The sequence below is a fragment of the Laccaria bicolor genome, genomic scaffold (genome assembly GCF_000143565.1).
Source record: "Laccaria bicolor S238N-H82 LACBIscaffold_48 genomic scaffold, whole genome shotgun sequence".
Lineage (NCBI taxonomy): Eukaryota > Fungi > Basidiomycota > Agaricomycetes > Agaricales > Hydnangiaceae > Laccaria > Laccaria bicolor.
In genome coordinates, this window is record NW_001889919.1 from 253,207 (window position 1) to 271,787 (window position 18,581).

The window sequence follows — 18,581 nt, forward strand, 5'->3', positions numbered from 1 at the left end:
ATGCTCGTCCGAACCCACAGGCGACTCAACGTCAATCTCCACATCGGCATGCGCCACCTCCATGTCCTCTTCCAAATCCGCGAATGTCCTGCATAGGGGACAGGCGCGATTCGAGGAGGGGCCTGATGCAGTTCTAGTGGAAGGTGCGCGAGCAGGGGGCAATGAAGAATGCTTGGCGGATGGTTACCCCACAAGGAGCTTGCCGATCGGCGAGGAGGATGTGCATTCAGATTAGCTTCTGCAACATGGGGTCCCATGGCCATCAACCTTCGTGTATTCAGATATCTAGACCTCAAAAGATCAAGGAAAGCCTACCAGAGTTTGTGTCAACGACATCAGCGGCACTGAGAAGCGAAGTTTCCAAAGGCCAGCAAAGGTAGAGTAAATCCCATGATACGGAGTCCTTTAGCATCGTAAGATCAGGTTCAACTTGGATAATTTGTGAGAGAGCTCACCGGAATCAAATACCCCTGTGTATACAGTTCGCTGCCGTCGTTGAGCATATTGATAGAGTGTCAGAGTTCAAGAAGTACGAGACGCGTTGGCCTTGTTCTTGGAAAAAGCGGAGCGGGGTCGATTCGGAAGGGCAATAGTTACTCGCCGGGAATGTGTGGAATACATCAGTACGGAAGACGTGCTGCTTGCCATCAGAATCCACTCGAGACGGCCGTGTGGCGTGTGCACTCATGGCCGTCATTTCGAGCGACTCTACGAAGGAAGTTCATTTTAAAAGCCAATCACCGAGCCAGAGAGGAACTTACCTCTGTAACCAGGAGAGAAATCCGGAAATTCGTTGGCGATTATTCGATTTAGCTTGGTGCTTCAAAATGCATAACGTCCCCGCTCCCAGATCGACCGCCACTTGATCAGAGATTCCGGTGGGAGCAAAAGCATACTCCCTGATAGCGAACATGCAGCTTCTGCCTCACTTGGCCCATCGTACGTAGTGACATCGAAAGTCGAATTGGGCGAAACATACCGTAGAATTAGGTAGCCTCGATGCTGCGAGATATGAGAGCAACGACCCACGGTCCTCTAGGAGTGCCCATTACCTTGCGACGGTCAGAAAAAGGCCCAGTGGGCATGATAAGTTAGAAACAAGGACAGCTGAGGGACCGCTCCACAACGACCCTTCAGCAGAGTTATCCGGCGTGCGAAGCTACATGAACCATGATAAGGCCGCAACACCAATAAGTGCAAGAGAATAACTCTTACTTGGGCTCCACTACACCAAAACTGTAACCGTGTGTCCAGCGTCCAGCAAATGGTTACTAGTGATGTGCGACGACATCTTCCCTGTACCCCTCTTCATTTAGCACAATGTCCAACGCAAACTACTTACACGTCACCAGAACCCAAAAAAAAATCAGCAGGGACGCCCTTCCCCGTTCAGATTAGAGGCTGTCGTGTGCCAACGAAACCATCATTGTGTCAATCAGCGCCTTCATATCTTGTGATTGGCTCGAAATCCTGAAAAGTCATTTGAACAGTCAATCCCAGCGGCCCCGACGATGTGATAAGTAGATAGGACAATATTTTCTGCGGTGGCGCGTGGAAGCTGTTCGCGGACAATTGCCTGTTGTGTCTAGAAAAGCAGCGTCTTGGTGGCGTTGATGGGGGAGAACGAGACGGAGTCAGAAATTTGAATGGCAGCCAGTATGGGACGTTTCTTGTTGGAAGACATAAACTGCGCCAAAGTACACGCTCGTTCAATCTGGTAAATGGACAGACCTCTCATTGCAGAATCATGAACGCGTTACCTATCTATGTAAGTGCAACTCGCTACAACGACTCCGTGCTGTAATCATGATCATCGTTGGATCATCGATCAATATGATCTTGTCTCTTGATCTTCTTTTCACTCTATCGCCAACAACACTATTTGCTAGAAACCTTATCTCCTCGAATCTCATATCAGTCATGGAAACGCAAAACGAGAAATATCCCTTCTACCTCGGCCACTTCATCCAGAGTCAATATCCAACAATCAGACAACTCCACGCCTACAACATGCAAGAGTCCTGGTCCGACTTCACAACTGCTCGATGCCGAATACTACACTATATAATGTGGTCCTTTTATCCGGACATCAGACGTCTTTGATTGTACTCTCCCCATAGGTTTGGTGCGTACATTCGCCACCCAAATGGCGCGCCGACATGTACCCTGACTAACTACTTTAATTTAACCTTCGGACACACCCTCCGCCTTTCATCTACAAGAATTACGGTCCGGCTTGAAGACCACTTGATGCAGAATATTACAGCATTCGTGTCTTTATCTGGAAATCTGGCTCCGTTTTCTGATCATAACTCTCCCCATAGGTCAGGCGCATGCATTTGCCACCCGGATGGCGATGTACCCTATCCAACTACGTCAATTTAACTTTTGGGACGATACCCCTTTTAACACACTCAGCAACGAGTCACCTCGCGGGCGGTCTCCCACGAAGGGCGTATTTTGCCTCGTCGCAGAGGTAATGTGCTGAAGGTCACAACTTTCACCGCTTACAATTTTCCTTGGGATAGAGCACTAGACAAAGGCTCTACGGCTGCCAAGCCGTCACACCCAAAATCGGAGTTTAGGCCACATGCCGCAGTGCGGCAGGTGGTACACGTCTGTTTTTCTTTTCTTTTGTTTTTTTGACATCGGAGATGAGCGGTGCGAATTATGTCGGCGAATCGCCTGTTGTACGCTCGATTGGAACCGTTGTGTTGATTAGCGCCGAACCTTGATCCAAACGATGCGGCGACAATCATGACGGTGCTAAAGTGGAAGTGGTCTAAATCTGGACAGTTCAAGGTCGATACGAAACAGGTGGGTTTTTTCTTCAGGGGGTGTACTCGGATTCCACGGTAACGGAGACCAGTTACATTTTTTAGGGATCAATTTGTTGGGAGATAAATATTACGAAATGTGGGTGTCATTCCTGGGATCGATATCTGTGCGATTGGATCCTCATTTCTGGGATTCGGGAGAAGCGAATTGGAATTCTTGGGCGCCCCGCGCTCGCGCCTTGAAGACCAGCACCTGACCCACGACGGGCAAAGGCCGATACATAGCTGCTGCACGAATTGGACACCCGAGGGTTACCCTATGGCACATGAAACGCGGCCAACGGATAGGACATATCTTCGCGAACTTCATTATGAATAAGGTCCCCGTGATTCAGAGGCGCTTCGCTCATACACCACGATAATACAATGATAGAGGCAGATCCGAAGATGTGAGGGTGTTTCGCTCCAAGGCTGGACTCTGAAACACATTACATAAATTCGACTTGCCTAGCAAACTAAATAGGCATTGGAAAGGTGTTGAAACCCAATGATAGTGAGTTCTCTTTTCGTTCTTCTTTGAACTGTCACTCACTTAGGTACCTTCAGACTCGAGCGCTCCCGGCAACCCTTGAAATGTGCAGAGTTCTGACATCTCAGGGTACGGTAGTGCTTAATCTCGTTGTGAGAACATCCGGAACGGAGATAAGGGACAAGAAATCGCTCGAGCATGTGAGCAGTTCTTCCTGAAGTAAAAGCTCACGATAAAAAACTGGCCTTTCATTTTTTTCCAGCTGCGTCTTTCCCCAAGCCGAAGGTTATGGATACTCATAGAAATGAACTCCTCCCAGTTCTATGTATTTGGTGTCTTTCCCCGTCGACGTCGTGTCCACTCCACAACAAAAACCTCATCCTTTCCGGAGCCCGATCAACAGGTGGTACTCTCCACGTTGAATCACCTAGCGCAGCTCAACATAGATACTTTGCAGGGAGGCTCGACACCGCTGAATCTAGTTGTGCTCCACTGAAAGGGCCGTCGTCTCCTCAGCTCGACTCTTTCATACCCAGGATGCAGTCTATGGAGATAGAGCCAGTACCACGACCAGTCGTAGCGTCACCAGGACAGATCGCCGCTTCAACAAAGCGCAGGACAAACACCACTAGTACTCCATTTGCCTGCAGCGTGTGTTCAAGCAACTTCACGAAAAAGCACAACCTGCAGAGTTGGTTTTTCTATCTTTTCTCGTTGTTATAGCTCATACATCAACCATTGTATAGATCACATGAATTCCCATTACGGGGTAAAAAATCATCGTTGCGAGGGAGGCTGCGAGGCCACGTTCTCCACCAAATCTTCCTTACACCGCCATCTCAAAAAAACTTGCAAAGCCAAGAACACCATCCTGTAATCGTTTTGGAAAATACAGATGAGACGTAGACTTCAGTCTGGCAATCACTATTTCTTGAGGAGCTCGAGTTTGGAAGTACGAGTAGATGGGGCCCGCCTTAGAGATGTGCATATTTCCAATGGGAGGAGATAATACAAAGTATGGAGAGTTACACTCGGAAAGAACCTTTCTTCAACCCTTGAGGGTTGACAATGGCTGGGACGATTTCAGGGGTTTGTTTTGGCGAGAAAGAAGCTCTTCGTATCAGGGTGATGAAATACAACACGGCGTTAGGTTAGAAGAGAGTTTGAGCGTAAACAAAGCCCACGATGTTGGGAGGAAACTTGAAGCACTCAGTGGATGTGAGTCGGGGTGTTCCTAACCGCATAGAGGAGATCGACATTGAAGCCGAGGAAAATGCATTATTCCCCATAATTGGTAGACGGCTTCACACTAGAAATAATCACGAGAAACATTGCCCAATATTACCAATTAGAATATCTTGAGAAAGTCCGACACTTTTCCTTTTCAGGAGCATTCTGATTATATTTAAAAATGTTCATCTTGGGAAAGGCATAGGATTTTAAAAAATCCGGGCCAAGAACTTTGCTTTGCCTTTTGTCAGCTGGTAAAGGGTGAACAAAAGCTTAAATATCCAAAGCCTTTTCAAGTTTGTGATATGGTAGTAAAAGTAAGACCTTTGAGAAAAATTAAGAGGAAAGCCGAAGCAAAGGAATCCTTTGTTTTCAGGCGCGATGGGGAATTGATACAAGGGGCGGGAAAGAATGAGAACGGACTCTTTGTTCGGACGATGCCGCACAAACGGCAAGGTGTGGGGGATCCGTTCAACTATTCCTTGGATTTTACGAGCGGGGATATTCAAAATTTTCGACTGACTTTCTTTGTTGTGGAAAGGGAAAATTTTGATTACAAGAAAGACTATTACCCTGCGTAATTATTATCCTGTCCTCACAATGTTCCAGCCCAGAAAAAGTATCGGACTTGCTCTATCCCGCTTTGGGATATTGCGCTATGTTTCTCGTGAATGCAGTCCGATCGTGTGTAAATCTGGGATCGCGATCGATCATCGATCAGTAGACGGATAGGGCTAGGTCCACCACAGCGAGCAAGAATGTTGCCTCCAGATGCTTTCCATTCCAAACTGCGGACCCTAGCCTATGAGTACACGCCAATCCTTTTATATCACTGGTCAGATAATTCAAGACGTATGTCGCACAAATAAATAATGTACACGAGGGTCTACAATGACTACCAGCGCCAATCGGGATAGCCCTGTTCGTGTGTGCCAAACGAAATTACCGGCCTCCTCCCAGAAATCCAAACCTCGGTCAGACATCGCGCCAGGCGTTCCTCGATCGCCACATAATCCTTACTCGACATATCAACTTGGTCGTTTAGCGCTGCGTAAAAAGCCAGGTCTTGCAAGAAGGGGTACTTTGATCCTGCAAGCAGCGTGTCCAGCATATTCAAGGGAAGCTCCGAACAACTGAAAAATTCTTGGACGTTGCCGAATGGTAATTCCATCAAGGCGAGGCGCACTGTCTGGATGTAGTTGTGATCGGGTACGCGAGACAACAAATCGTAGATCCTGAGAAGAACTTGGGACGTCTCAGCGTCGTATGTATCGCCGATCTCGAGTGTCTGTAAATGTGGGAGAATTTCCAGAGTGAAAGCGGTGGGAATATGGTGGATGATTTCTGGGAGAGAAAATTAGCATCGAGAACGAGGGGAAAGGGTGAAAACGTACTGTTCTGGTCATTGAGATCTGTAGGTTCCCTTCTGAGAATGATATGTTGAATTGAACTGGCGTTGCGGTTCATGAGCAGCCAACCCAGTTCTAGCCCCGCTTCGCAACCGAAATCTACGCCCAGGGTGGTTAAACACTCTAAGTCGAGAGAGCGGCCACAATGATCGATGATGGTATCAACCGCTTCGGTGGAGTTGACGAAAATGAGGGAGTCGAGAGTAGTTACGTCTCGAGTCATGTATGGATTTTGGAGGGGGGGAGACATATCAGGAGGGAGGAAGACGTCAACAGAGTCAAGTTCGAGGTGTTTCAGTTGACGGCAATAGTCGAACAGAGTGACGGGAATCTCGGCATGTTGGAGACAGAGAGTGGTAAGGGAGTTGGACCTAACGACTGTGAAAAGGACTTGAGAAATCCCCGTCTTGCATCTGCTGAAGGTGTCCCAGTTGACGTCCTCCAAACGAAGCGTTGTGAGGTTGCCAAGTCTCATCAAGAGTTCGGGCAACGCCCTTTGCGTTGCGAAACACATGGAATCATGCTCCGGGGGATGAGGATCGCGAATGTGGACTTTTCGAACCGCACTTGCGTATTCCGGTCTCGCTTGGAACAGCCAGTTGATAGAGTCCAATCGGGACGCTGCCGTTTGGTAAAGATGGGTTGCAATGTCATCATCCTCAAGTATGCACTCGTCTCTGTAAAGGCCGAGGACTATGGTCGACCGTTGCAGATCAAATCCAGTAACATTTGAAATCTTCTCGAATGGATGGGCTTCTGGGTGATCCACCAGATTGGAGGCAGTGGGCGGGGGGATGGGTTGGGAGGTGGGTTTTCGGGAGATCGGATGATGGAAAGGAGCCTCGAGCTCTGCAAAAGAGGACGTCCCTTCTGTATACGGGTGTGTGTGTGCCAGAAAAGATGAAAACCAAGAGTATAGGTGGTTGATCAATTCGCCGTGGAGGAGATCTGATTCTGCGTTACATTGGAGGGCCAGTGGGTAAAAGATATTGTGGTCCATGTTTCAAACGCCGGAGAGGTGTCGACGTGTGTCGTCTGAAAATTGGAAGCATCGTTTTTATACATAATTGCAAACAATTGAGAGGGCTAGCAACGATCGTGCAACGAAACAATTAGCTCTGCATAAGGCACGCGAAGGTCAAGCTACGGTAGCTTTTTCGACTAGTATTGTTGTTAGCAGTGAAGAACAAAAAAGTTCGCCGTCACTCACCTGTACAGCTTGACGGCGACTGCGTTTGTTAAGTTTGGTCGCGAGTTATCGTGAACCAAGGTACGACTTCATATATATCGAAGTCTGTCTAGGAGAGACTAGTCGCGAGTCGCGACTGCAATCTGTCGGTGGTTTCAAGTTGGTTGTAAAGTCCGAGCGTGACAAAGTCACGTCGTTACCGTTTTGGCTTTATTTGGCGCATCGTTCTCAACTTTAATTTTGCCGCCTCCCATAGCACTGCTGTGTGCGCCAATATCAATACCCTGTCATAAACCGACGAAATCGTGCACAGGATTGGCATGTCCCAGTAGCGTCCATATTTCCATCATTTTTCTCTGACTGACACTTCTTGCACAGGTTTTCTTTGGGTTTTCTTCTTTTAACTTTACCAATTCTGACCCAGTGCGTCCTTATCAGGTTTTTGACGCGCTTGACGGTTTCGTCCACGTAGCCATGTTGCTTGACTACCCTCATGCGAACAATTAACCCTCGCCGTGGAACTCTCTGGCTTTTTTCGGTCGAACAATCACGACTGTCTGAAATCTAAAGATTGATTCGGAACCGAGGCCCTTCCATTGGCACCATCATCCTCTCCTCTCATCCCTCAAGGTTTTTTGTTTCCGTCTCGTCATTCATTTCTGTATACCTCAGTGCGTTGCGCAATGGGAATGCACTGGGATCTGCGCCAATAATTTATCAGGCAAAACGGCAAACAGAGCCAGTTGATTGACAAACCATCCAAGTATCACGTTCTCGCTAGCATTCAGCATCTCAACACCCCCCAACTGGATATCTCGAGCCTTAGTGAACGCATGAACGTTGACAGTACCCCGCCTCTTCGGCGATGACGCACCACCACGCCCTGAAATCACATCCCCTCCAGCGGTAACAATACGCACACTTCCAGTACCCTTCATCCCATTAACACCTTTGAAACTAGACACTTCAACGGTTTCCTCATCCTCGCTATACTCAGGAGACTCGATTTCAGGTATGTTTCCCCGAATGATACTCCCGCCTGAGGTGATGATACTTCCACCTGTGATAGTGACCCCAGAGGCCCCAGCGAACACTGATACTGTGGATACTTTCGGCTTCGGAGGGCGTTTTGATCTCGGTGTGGGGGTGGAGATCATCGGGGCTATGTAATCGGTGTCAGGCAATGAATCCGCCATTGTCGAAATGGAGGACATCGTCTCCCCACGTGTCAACACATCCGCAATTGAAGGATAAGCCTCTTGGGGCGAGGAAGAGGTTACGCCACTGCTGCTGTACACTGAAGATGGTGGTAAACTGGAAGTCTTCACCCTTGGTGGTGATGTGGGAGTCACCGACTGTGGCGGCAGTGAGATGAGAGCCCCCGAACGCGGTGTTGAAATGGGACTCTCCGAGTATGATGAAGTGGACGCAAGGGAAGGTGGTGGGGAAATGGGAGTAGCCGGGTGTAGTGGTGCAAGGGGAGACCTCGCTATCTGAGCTCGAAGGATGTCTCGCGGGGCCTGAGGGTGAGCCGTCAGAGGCAAGGTGGAAGCTCTGAGACGTGTTTGGTGTGCGGTGTTCGCCATTGGTGGTGTGGATTCGCTTTGAGGAGAGAGAGAGCGGGGAATGGAAAGACGTACACTATTTATCCCTCATCTACAACTAAGGCCGTACTTGGCGCCCATGCATAGCTATAGTACTACAAAGCTCCAGTGCACAGCACAAGTGACAAAGGTCGGATCCAACTCTTCCAGGAACAAAGCCAACCTGTCCAAGAGCTTCTCCGAAGAGGCCGTCTACAGATTTGTCACGCAGGTCGGTGTGTCCTTGGTGTGTCCTTCCGCGCGAATCCAGGCTCTACAAGTACTTCCGTAATGATCGGATTTGTACTTTCGAGCATCTCCAGTCCCCGTCCAACTGAATTGAGCCAGAAAGCTTTGTATCTATCATACCACAAAATGCCATGTCATGCCAATATATTGCACTAGTATATCACAAATGTTCCTTATCTCCTCCTCCCCCTCCTCCGCTTTCCTCTCAAAAAAAAATACAACACCAACGCACCTACATCTAACTAATGTCCATGGCTAAAATGGAACTGGAACCCCCGTCCTCCATGTCCCTGTCCAAACCCACCCCCCTGCTGTTGCTGCTGGAAGAACTGCGCAAACGGATGCTGTCCCTGCGCGTATGGATGTCCCCCCTGTCCGGCCATGGGGTCCATCGGATCTTCGCCTCTGTCAAAGCGTTCACGGAGTTCCGGGTTGGAGAGGACTTCGTAGGCTTCGTTGAGCGCGGCCATCTTGGCTTCGGAGCCGCCTTTGTCTGGGTGTGCGAGTTTGGCTTGTTTTCGGCTGGTATGGAGGGGTTAGTTGAGAAGAAAGAAGAAAGGGATGGGAAGAGGCGGATGGGAAGAGACGTACAAAGCTTTCTTGATACTCCGCTGATCAATGTCCCGAGGCACACCTAAGATCTTATAATAATCCTTCTGCTTCGCCTGTTTCGCCTTCCTCTGTGCAGTTTGCAATTTCTCATGTACCCAGCGGTCCTAATCACGCATCAGCATCCACCTTCTACTTTGAACTGTCCAACTTACCTGTCTCCCACCCTGCTCAAAAGCATTCTCCAAAACCCTAACAGCCTCATCCCACTCCTCCTTAAACAACAACCCTTCGCTCCTCCCCACCAACCCATCAACATCCTCCTGACACCCCTCAAGCGTCAAAAGCTCCTCGCACCACTTGCCCGTCTGCACTCTATACTCCTCCGAGCTCGGGCTCTGCCCAGCCAGGTGGGTATACGACTTACAAAGCGATCGGACGAGGTGCTGCCTCTGCGGCGAGGTCTTCGTATACAGCGGCAGCGAGATCGGCTGCATCTTCTTCCCCTTTCCCTTGCCTTGCTTCCCCTGCTCGTGATCCTCATGTAGACCAGGGGGCAACAAAGGCAACACCATCTCAGCGCTCATATGTTCGCCTAGGGCCTCCTCGTACCGCCTCCACAAACCCCCAACGTTCCCCGGCCCGCCTTTGGTGAGATACTTGATGGCCCCGCGCCAGTCTTCCTTGTTCAGAAACTCGTCAAGAGCGATGAAGCCTTTGTCGAACTTTTTCAGCATGCGGTGGAGAGTGAGGCAGGGCTTCGAATCGGGGTCGTAGTGGAGGCATTGTTTGAGGGTGTTGAGTGGCCCTGGGGAGGGCGGGAGGAGGAAGTAGGAGAGGCGGAAGTTGTGGGTTAGGAGAGTGGTTGATGGTGGGAGGAGGTGGGTTAGGCGGCTGGAGAGGGTCATTAGCATGTGCTGCAAACGGCCATGAAAAGGAAACAAAGAGGGCGGACGGGAAAGGAAGTAGAGAGGGGCCAAAAGGTAAAGAAGAATGGATACGCGAAGACATGTGTTACCATGTCAAGTGGCTGGGGCCCGAAGCCAGAAAACGAATCGTCAAAGACGACGTGACCCCATGGATGAATGGGAGGGGGAAACGGAGTCAAAGGAAACCATTGAAAGTGAAACCATAAAACGGACGAAAAAGCGTCCACAAGGGACAGCGAGAAAAGAAACCGCAGCCGCCGAGCGATGGACGAAGAATCGAAATGGAACCTGAAAACACTCACGTCAAATCACCAACAGCACTATCTATGTCCCCAGCGGCGAGCGCACACTCCGCCCTCCAATTCCTCACCCCAACAGAGTGGCTCGCAATCCTCAAAGCCTGACTCGCACTCTCCACACACGCATTCCACAACTGCGCCCTCCTCTCCTTCTCCGTCTTCTCCACCAACCGCTCACCCTCCCTAATCTCACGGTCCAACTCCTCCGCCTCCGTGCTCGATTTACCCGCAGGTGATTTCAGAAACGCAGTCAGCGAATCCCGAGCGAGCAAAAAATGTCCATCTCGGATGTATATCCGCGACTTCATAAGGTGGGCATTGTCAAATGTGTTCGAGGTCAACGAAAGGACCTTCTCGAAATCGTCTAGCGCAGATGAATGGCGCTGTAGAGAGAAATACGCAGTAGCGCGTTTGTAGTATAAAAGGTAGTCTGAGGGTGATTGGTCTGTTCCGATGTCATGAAAATGAGTCATTCAGCTCAGTTTTACGAGGATTGAAGCTCACCGATAGCTTCAGAGTAGATCTTGGCAGCCTCGTTAAACTGGCCCGTCGAGAGTAGAGCATTGGCTCGATTAATGAGTGGAAGGAGGCCGGGCGGGTACAAGCTACCCTGTTGTGTGTACGCCGCCGGTGCTAAGAATAAAAGAATAGAAGAGAGCGCTATGAGGCGCATAATGGTTTGGATTGCCCGCTATTTCAGTTGGCTGATGAATCCGATGGTGCTGGAGGTGGGTATAGCGTTACAGCGAAGGTGATGAAGAGCGGGAGAACGAATTTCAACTGGCCACGTTGGTATTCGCACGGTCACACCATGAACTGCGTAGTTTTTTATTTAAAAAGATAAAAAACTACAGTCATCCACCAGCTAAGTAGTGTTACATCAAAAATTGAAAGTTCACTTAAAACATGATGGGGATACATTTTCACTTAAAAATTGTACATTCAATCTTGGTGATCTACATTCTTTGTGTCCTCCAAATTTCGGAGCTCTCGGGTTTGTTTCTGTTGAGTAATTCTGAAAATACAGGTGTAACATTCAGTGGTGGGAGGTTTTCTGCTAAGTACCCCATTTTGAACAAATCACTACATATTTGATACTCATCCTGCACACACAAAACTTGATGTGAGGAGAGACCATATATAGGAGCTCCAGATAAAATTTGTTTCAAGAGAGTATGTTGAATATTGCAAACATTATTCAAGGAACAAAAGTGTAACATTCAGTGGTGGTGTAACACAGGCTGGTGGATGACTGTACTTATGATTCATAATATTTTATTGGGACTCATTTAATGCAGAGAATGGATTTTAAGGGAGAGAAATAAAGTAAGAAACCAACTGGATCAAGTTGAACTGCTGGTGGTTGCAATGGGGTCAACCATAGACTACACACATTTCAAACAAGGATGTATCAGGCACCTGAGTGAAGGGCAGGACTAATCCTAGGACAAATGAATCATTTTTGCTTATTGTTCATGCATCTGATAGATACACTAACTGGGCAAAAAGATTGTCCGATCATTTTTTGGACAAAGTTGGTGCTATAACACAAGAATCAAACATTTTGAGAACTAAGCTCTAGTGTATAAAATATAGCTAAGGAGGTGTAGATTGTATATACCAAGTCTGGGGATGAACAATTGAAAACTCAGGATAAGGCAGGGAATTGACTGTGACAAGTGCCAAAAATGGGATGTAACAAAGTGGGAAATTCTGAATGACTGCAACCTACTGAAAGCAATTCACAACTTGAGGAAGAGATATTTTGAACACTGGATCTCCCTGCTATTGTTATGAGTTTCATAAAGTCTCTGGGCTAGAAAATTTTATATCCTCCTCTAAAAGGTAAATTTGAACTTATTCTGCATTTTATGTATTTTTCACTCAATATATTTGTTGGAATGAGGTAAAATGACTCCCTATTGTTGTTTGTAGTGTGTATAATACAAAAGGTAGGTAGAAATGTTAAAATGAACATTGTATGATGTCTGTAGAAGCTAATTCCCAGAGTTTTTCTGGAAGTAAACAAATATCTACAACATTGGTCCTTCTTTTCTGCAAGGAGAAAAAATGCTACCATCCTTTTGAATTGATCCATGGAGACTCAGGATGTCTTTTAAACAATGCCTGAAGTATAGCATGATAGCAAATAAATTTACACTGGGTATAACTTGAAAAGTCCCCAATAAAAGTACATTTTGCATAGAGCAAGAAAGCTGTGGAGTCTCAGATCCTTGTATAAATAGGACCTCTGTTTATTTTTTTGGGATAGTGTTACTAGGCATGATAAGTGCCTTGTGAAATATTTTCAGCCCCAATCCACGAAGAAAAATGTCAAGGATTGGTCCAGGATGATTGCTCTATGCAAAATTTACTTTTGTTGGGGACTTTTCAAGTTATACCCAGTGTAAATTTATTTGCTATCATGCTATACTTCAGGCATTGTTTAAAAGACATCCTGAGTCTCCATGGATCAATTCAAAAGGATGGTAGCATTTTTTCTCCTTGCAGAAAAGAAGGACCAATGTTGTAGATATTTGTTTACTTCCAGAAAAACTCTGGGAATTAGCTTCTACAGACATCATACAATGTTCATTTTAACATTTCTACCTACCTTTTGTATTATACACACTACAAACAACAATAGGGAGTCATTTTACCTCATTCCAACAAATATATTGAGTGAAAAATACATAAAATGGAGAATAAGTTCAAATTTACCTTTTAGAGGAGGATATAAAATTTTCTAGCCCAGAGACTTTATGAAACTCATAACAATAGCAGGGAGATCCAGTGTTCAAAATATCTCTTCCTCAAGTTGTGAATTGCTTTCAGTAGGTTGCAGTCATTCAGAATTTCCCACTTTGTTACATCCCATTTTTGGCACTTGTCACAGTCAATTCCCTGCCTTATCCTGAGTTTTCAATTGTTCATCCCCAGACTTGGTATATACAATCTACACCTCCTTAGCTATATTTTATACACTAGAGCTTAGTTCTCAAAATGTTTGATTCTTGTGTTATAGCACCAACTTTGTCCAAAAAATGATCGGACAATCTTTTTGCCCAGTTAGTGTACATACTGAGGACAGATCATTTATTTCAATTCAATCAAAAGATTTGTTCACAATATCTGTCTCCAGTTCAAACAAGCAGCAAATATTATTTGTTTGTCAAACAATCTGTCAATAAATTTGCTCAAGTGCCCAAAGGTCCACTGTTTGAGGTGAAATCTGGGCAGAGAATAGACTCGCAAGCCAGTCGGTGCGGTAACACTCTAACAGAGTTATTTGGTGATGTGTACTGTTTGTTGTGGTGAGTGGAGAGTGAAAAGAGAGTAGTCACCGTACTGACTGTCATGGTTTTGGCAGGACCAGCAAAGTGTGACACAGGACTTAGAAAAAAAAATGAGTTGAATGACCTCACAAAGAGTTTCCCAAGGGGGGTCCAGGATTTGAATATGCCATATAGGGATGGTTACTTAGTCCAGCCAATAGGCTGTTGAAAAAAAAATTGACCTCCCACATTTTTCAATCCAAACAGCCTGGAGGCTGGAAATGGTCTGGATAAGTCCAAATCATCAAGCTTTTTGATGGAGAAGACTCCAGAGCACAGAAAAATAAAATTGTGTGAAAAGATATGGCAAAACATTACATAGACTGAAGCTGACATCAGACAATATCAAAAACCATGATATGTTCTTATTTCTCACAAACTTCAAAAGGCACCCAGTAGAGTATGGAAGGAGGGTAAGGAAAATGAGGTGGCAAGAGAAGCTGTCACAAAAACCTGGGCCCAATTTAATAAGCTGCGAGGAACCACAGTCCCTGGGCTGCCTGCATCTGCTGCAAAACTATCATTGTGCCAAGCCTCAGACCTTATAGCCAGCAACTATATTCCCAGCCTTGGGCTCACAGACCCATGCCAATATTGCCCACCCTCTCTCAGACTCCATCATGTAAAATCTTGTGTCTGAAAGCCATTGTGTTGTTGACAAAGTTGTGCATGATGAGTGTTGTGATATGTTTGACATTCTGAGGGAAAGCTAGATCTGGACATTATGATGTCATATTTCCATATTTGGAAGTATATTCCCACACTTAGTTAGTTAGTCCAGCAATCGAGGCCTTAGAAAAAAATTCAACCCAATATGGTTATTAAAAATCCTGGACCCCCCCTGGAGTTTTCCTCACATCACACTCTTTTTGGAACAAGATAGGCTGTCAAAACAACATTTATGTACTTGTAGTCCTGAATTCATTGTCTAGTGGCTCATAGTGGCTTTAACAAGGTAATGTGTAAATGGGAACATGTACATATCTTGAAAGAAACCACTGGCAGCTAGACTACTGGATGATCTCCAACAGAAGGGAGTGTTGGATGCAATGGGGGTGTGAGGCTGTTGCCAGGGATATTGTCAGTGTGGTGTGTATGCCAGATGTGCATTCTGTTGCAATCACATCGGTATTGGCGTCAATGGGGTAGCTGAATGCAGCTGAGGTTGGTTCAGGGTACGTCATTCATGATTGCAAACATTGTGTGTGTGAAGTCATGCTGCACATATTGTGCTGTTTCACCTTGCCTTGTTGCTGTTTGCTGTGCTTTTGGAGGAGGGGTCCAGGACACGTTTGGTTCAGAAGGGACAGGTTGCAGAGATCATAACATGGCACAGTAGGGTCTATTGTAGAATGGTAAGCCAAGTTTGAGTTTGTGAAACAGACTTATGAGCAGCCTGTGTGTTGTTGTAGATAAGTAAGTTAAGACTATGTCTGCACGACTTGGCATGACATCTTCTGGATTAGTATATAGAGACCTTTATCCAGGCTGGTTGTATCAGGGGGATGTTTCTGGACATGGGTATGCTGTAGAACAGGTGAGGTTGAGTTCAGCAGTGTCTTCAATGATGTTTACTAATGTTGTTTGAGTGTCGTTCACTGAAATTTCACTAAGTAAGGCTGTGACCAGCTGAATAGACAGTCTCGACGGTGTGACTGATCTGATGGATCTGTGACACAGGCAAAGGGCTAGACAACACCAAGAAAGGGTTCTGGAAAGACAGAGGGGAACCGAAATAGAACAATGCACCAATGTAAGGACGACGGTCGAGGAAGAAACAGAGGAAACAGACAGCGGTCCTCACAACAACAGCAGGTGTGTATACGCACATGAAATAAAGAAGCGGTATGGAAACTTACAGAATTGTTTTCAGAGCACTGGATGCCAATGCGATGGAGGTTGCGAATGCAGCCGAGCAACTTGCACCAGGGTTGATAGTGGCTGAGATCTGAGCCATGGGGACAACAGTCTGGAGGGGACGTCGAAAGCAGAAGCAAATGCAGAAGGGCAGGAAGGAAGGGAGCAGCTGCAGGGGAGAAGATTTAGCTGGTTAATGGAGTGCAATGTAGAGAACTGCTGACATGCTATGTATCCGTTCTCCTTGGTTGAATTTATGAAATCCCTGATTTTGAATGACAGGCTTGAATGATAGATAGGCTTGGCACCATCCCTTGATGTTGTGTGTCAGCGGTTCTATATGGGTTCTAGCCAGAGCCAAGCAAGGTCGACACAACGTCTCAGCAAAAACTGTCTTTTTGTCAAGATAGAACTGTTTTTTGCTTGCAAATGGACAACCAACCTCTGTGAAAAACCTTTCCCGCACTATGCAAAGTTGTTGTGAACCTCAAAAATGACAGTCCTACAACGGTCAAACAACAGTCCTTCCAACAGGTCTTCCTCAGGTCCACTGACACGCAATGCATGACCCTTCATCAGCAACCTGACCTCACCCCTTTGCACGTGTGTTTTGCTTGTTGCTCTTACTTGCCCACACCCCTCTCCCACTGTTCCATCCAATCGCCAAACAAATCCTCCTCGTCCGGCGCAGACTCACTCGAAGGCACAGATCCTGCCTCATCTCCTTACCAATTCACCTTGTGCCTCTCCCCTTTTTTTTACCCCAATCTGCCTCTCTCTCTCCAGTCAGAGACCAACAGCATGCCACCCACTGAATCTCCGAGGCATTCATGTCTCTGACGCGATACCCCATCCTTGTCTGGATGTTCGATGTCATCACCCCCCACTCCTGGCTCCACCATCATCAAATTCGCAGGCTCTCGTACTGCCCGTTCCTGTCGGCCAATTCATACCCCATGCAACCCCCAGATATTTGGGATGATCCCAGTCTGGAATTGAACAGGACTACACCTCCACCGATTTTTTGATGAAACTGACCTGATCTTGTCTTTCACCATGGATAGGTCACTTTCAACACCCTAATTCCCCATGATACCACATTTCTCTCTATAGATGACAAAGACATGAGCTCAGCTCTCCCCTTTCCCCTTCAATTGCTGTCATTCACGCTTCTACCCACTGACGACGATGCTATGAGTGTCTCACCATCATCGCCGGGCCTTCCCGTCTGCTCCCTGCCTGGTGCAGACACAAACAATGACCTCCTGTCAGAGGAACTAGGGCCTGCATTCGCCCCACAACTCAGCACTTTCCCTCACTCACTTTTCCTTCTTTAAGCTCCATTCTTACACCCTATCAGCCTGTGGTTTTTTAATCTTTTGTTTCATCAGCACTGTCTCTCACTCACTCTTCCCACTTGCAGGCGTCATGTTCAGATCTATCAGCCCATGGTGGACACCTCGTCTCATAGTTTCGTATTGGTGGCAAATATAGGCTTGGAAAAAATGGCTCTGGTTCCTTTGGTGTGTCTCCTCAAGGCTCTTATTGTTGTCGACTTGCTTACATCATTTTAGGTGAAGAAGTTGTGATCAAACTCGAGTCAGTCAAAGCCAAGCACCCTCAACTAGACTATGAACCAAAGGTTTACAAGACTCCCACAGGCAGCGTGGGCATCCCCTTCATCAGGTGGTGAATGCGACTACAACGCCAGGGTTCTTTACCTTCCGGACTATCTTTTTGCTCACCTACCAACTTGTCTGTGTCTTTTTCCTTATTTCTTCACTTTTTGCTGACCTTCTCAGATAGATTTCCCCCAAGCTTGGTACTTACACAAGACCTCAGATCTAGAAGGTGACTGGGTTGAAGAGGACATCGCATTTGGTGGACTTCGGCCCTGGATGTGGCTCGCTTTCCCATGAACATTGATGAATGCCATTTATTCCTGTACCACCAGTAGTTGAAATAATTCATGTAAGCTGTAGTCAAATATTGTCGGTATTGCAACATCCATGTCTGCCCTTCAACTCTCATCATATATGTTTGCCACACCACACAGTGGAAGGTACTCACTTTCAGCAAGCACTTGCACCTCTGATGGCACAACTAGTGTTTAAAGGTTCAGTTCAGTCTGGTTTTTTGCCCCGAAAATGCGCAACCGTGGACCGAAACCGGTCCAGGACCGACCCAGATATTGAGGGAACCGAACCGAACCACCTAGGACCGGTCTTTTGCGGTCCATGATACCAGTTCAGACCGATCCAGACCGGTTTTTTTGCGTATAATTTATTATACCAATATAAACCATTTGTGTCTCAACCATTATTACTCTGAAAAATAAACGGGTTATATAAAATAGTAAAGCATATAAATACCCGTCATTCTACCAATTTTCAAGAGATTTAATGAAGATTTGACATAGCTATGACTGAAACTGAATTACATCTCCTAGAGACTCGGGTAAAATATGGATTTGGTTATATCTTTCTCAATTCTTAACCGTTTTTGATGAAACAAAAACCCAATAAAAGGCAATAAACGTGGTTACAAGGCTATGTAACGCACGTAACCGTTTAACCAGTTGCAACCGATTAAAACCGGTCTTTGAATGGTTTTAAAAGATTTTCGAAATGAGGCAACCGGCAACCG

The 18,581-nt window shown here is 46.6% G+C and overlaps 5 protein-coding genes across 5 annotated transcripts; 2 read left to right on the plus strand and 3 right to left on the minus strand.

The window, feature by feature from the left end:
* Positions 1 to 460: 460 nt before the first annotated feature.
* On the minus strand, positions 461 to 697 carry LACBIDRAFT_310877 (uncharacterized protein; the record flags this gene model as incomplete). The annotated part of the gene is made up of 1 exon (XM_001887862.1): positions 461 to 697. One exon carries the CDS (start codon positions 695 to 697, stop codon positions 461 to 463), a length of 237 nt encoding a protein of 78 aa, XP_001887897.1.
* A 2,627-nt stretch (positions 698 to 3,324) lies between these two features.
* On the plus strand, positions 3,325 to 4,183 carry LACBIDRAFT_310878 (uncharacterized protein; the record flags this gene model as incomplete). The annotated part of the gene is made up of 4 exons (XM_001887798.1): positions 3,325 to 3,330; positions 3,384 to 3,506; positions 3,586 to 3,997; positions 4,053 to 4,183. The coding sequence occupies 4 exons, from the start codon at positions 3,325 to 3,327 to the stop codon at positions 4,181 to 4,183; spliced, it is 672 nt and encodes a 223-aa protein (XP_001887833.1).
* Positions 4,184 to 5,431: 1,248 nt separating this feature from the next.
* LACBIDRAFT_310879 (uncharacterized protein) lies at positions 5,432 to 6,945 on the minus strand (the record flags this gene model as incomplete). Its single annotated transcript, XM_001887863.1, has 2 exons — positions 5,432 to 5,880; positions 5,931 to 6,945. The coding sequence occupies 2 exons, from the start codon at positions 6,943 to 6,945 to the stop codon at positions 5,432 to 5,434; spliced, it is 1,464 nt and encodes a 487-aa protein (XP_001887898.1).
* Positions 6,946 to 7,646: 701 nt separating this feature from the next.
* LACBIDRAFT_295584 (uncharacterized protein) lies at positions 7,647 to 8,431 on the minus strand. Its single transcript, XM_001887864.1, has 2 exons — positions 7,891 to 8,431; positions 7,647 to 7,835 (listed from the first exon to the last, which is right to left on the minus strand). Coding segments are annotated over exons 1-2 (459 nt in total). The 5' UTR covers positions 8,349 to 8,431; the 3' UTR covers positions 7,647 to 7,834.
* A 9,135-nt stretch (positions 8,432 to 17,566) lies between these two features.
* Positions 17,567 to 18,176, plus strand: LACBIDRAFT_310883 (uncharacterized protein; the record flags this gene model as incomplete). The annotated part of the gene is made up of 3 exons (XM_001887799.1): positions 17,567 to 17,690; positions 17,742 to 17,838; positions 17,918 to 18,176. 3 exons carry the CDS (start codon positions 17,567 to 17,569, stop codon positions 18,174 to 18,176), a joined length of 480 nt encoding a protein of 159 aa, XP_001887834.1.
* Between the last annotated feature and the right edge of the window lie 405 nt (positions 18,177 to 18,581).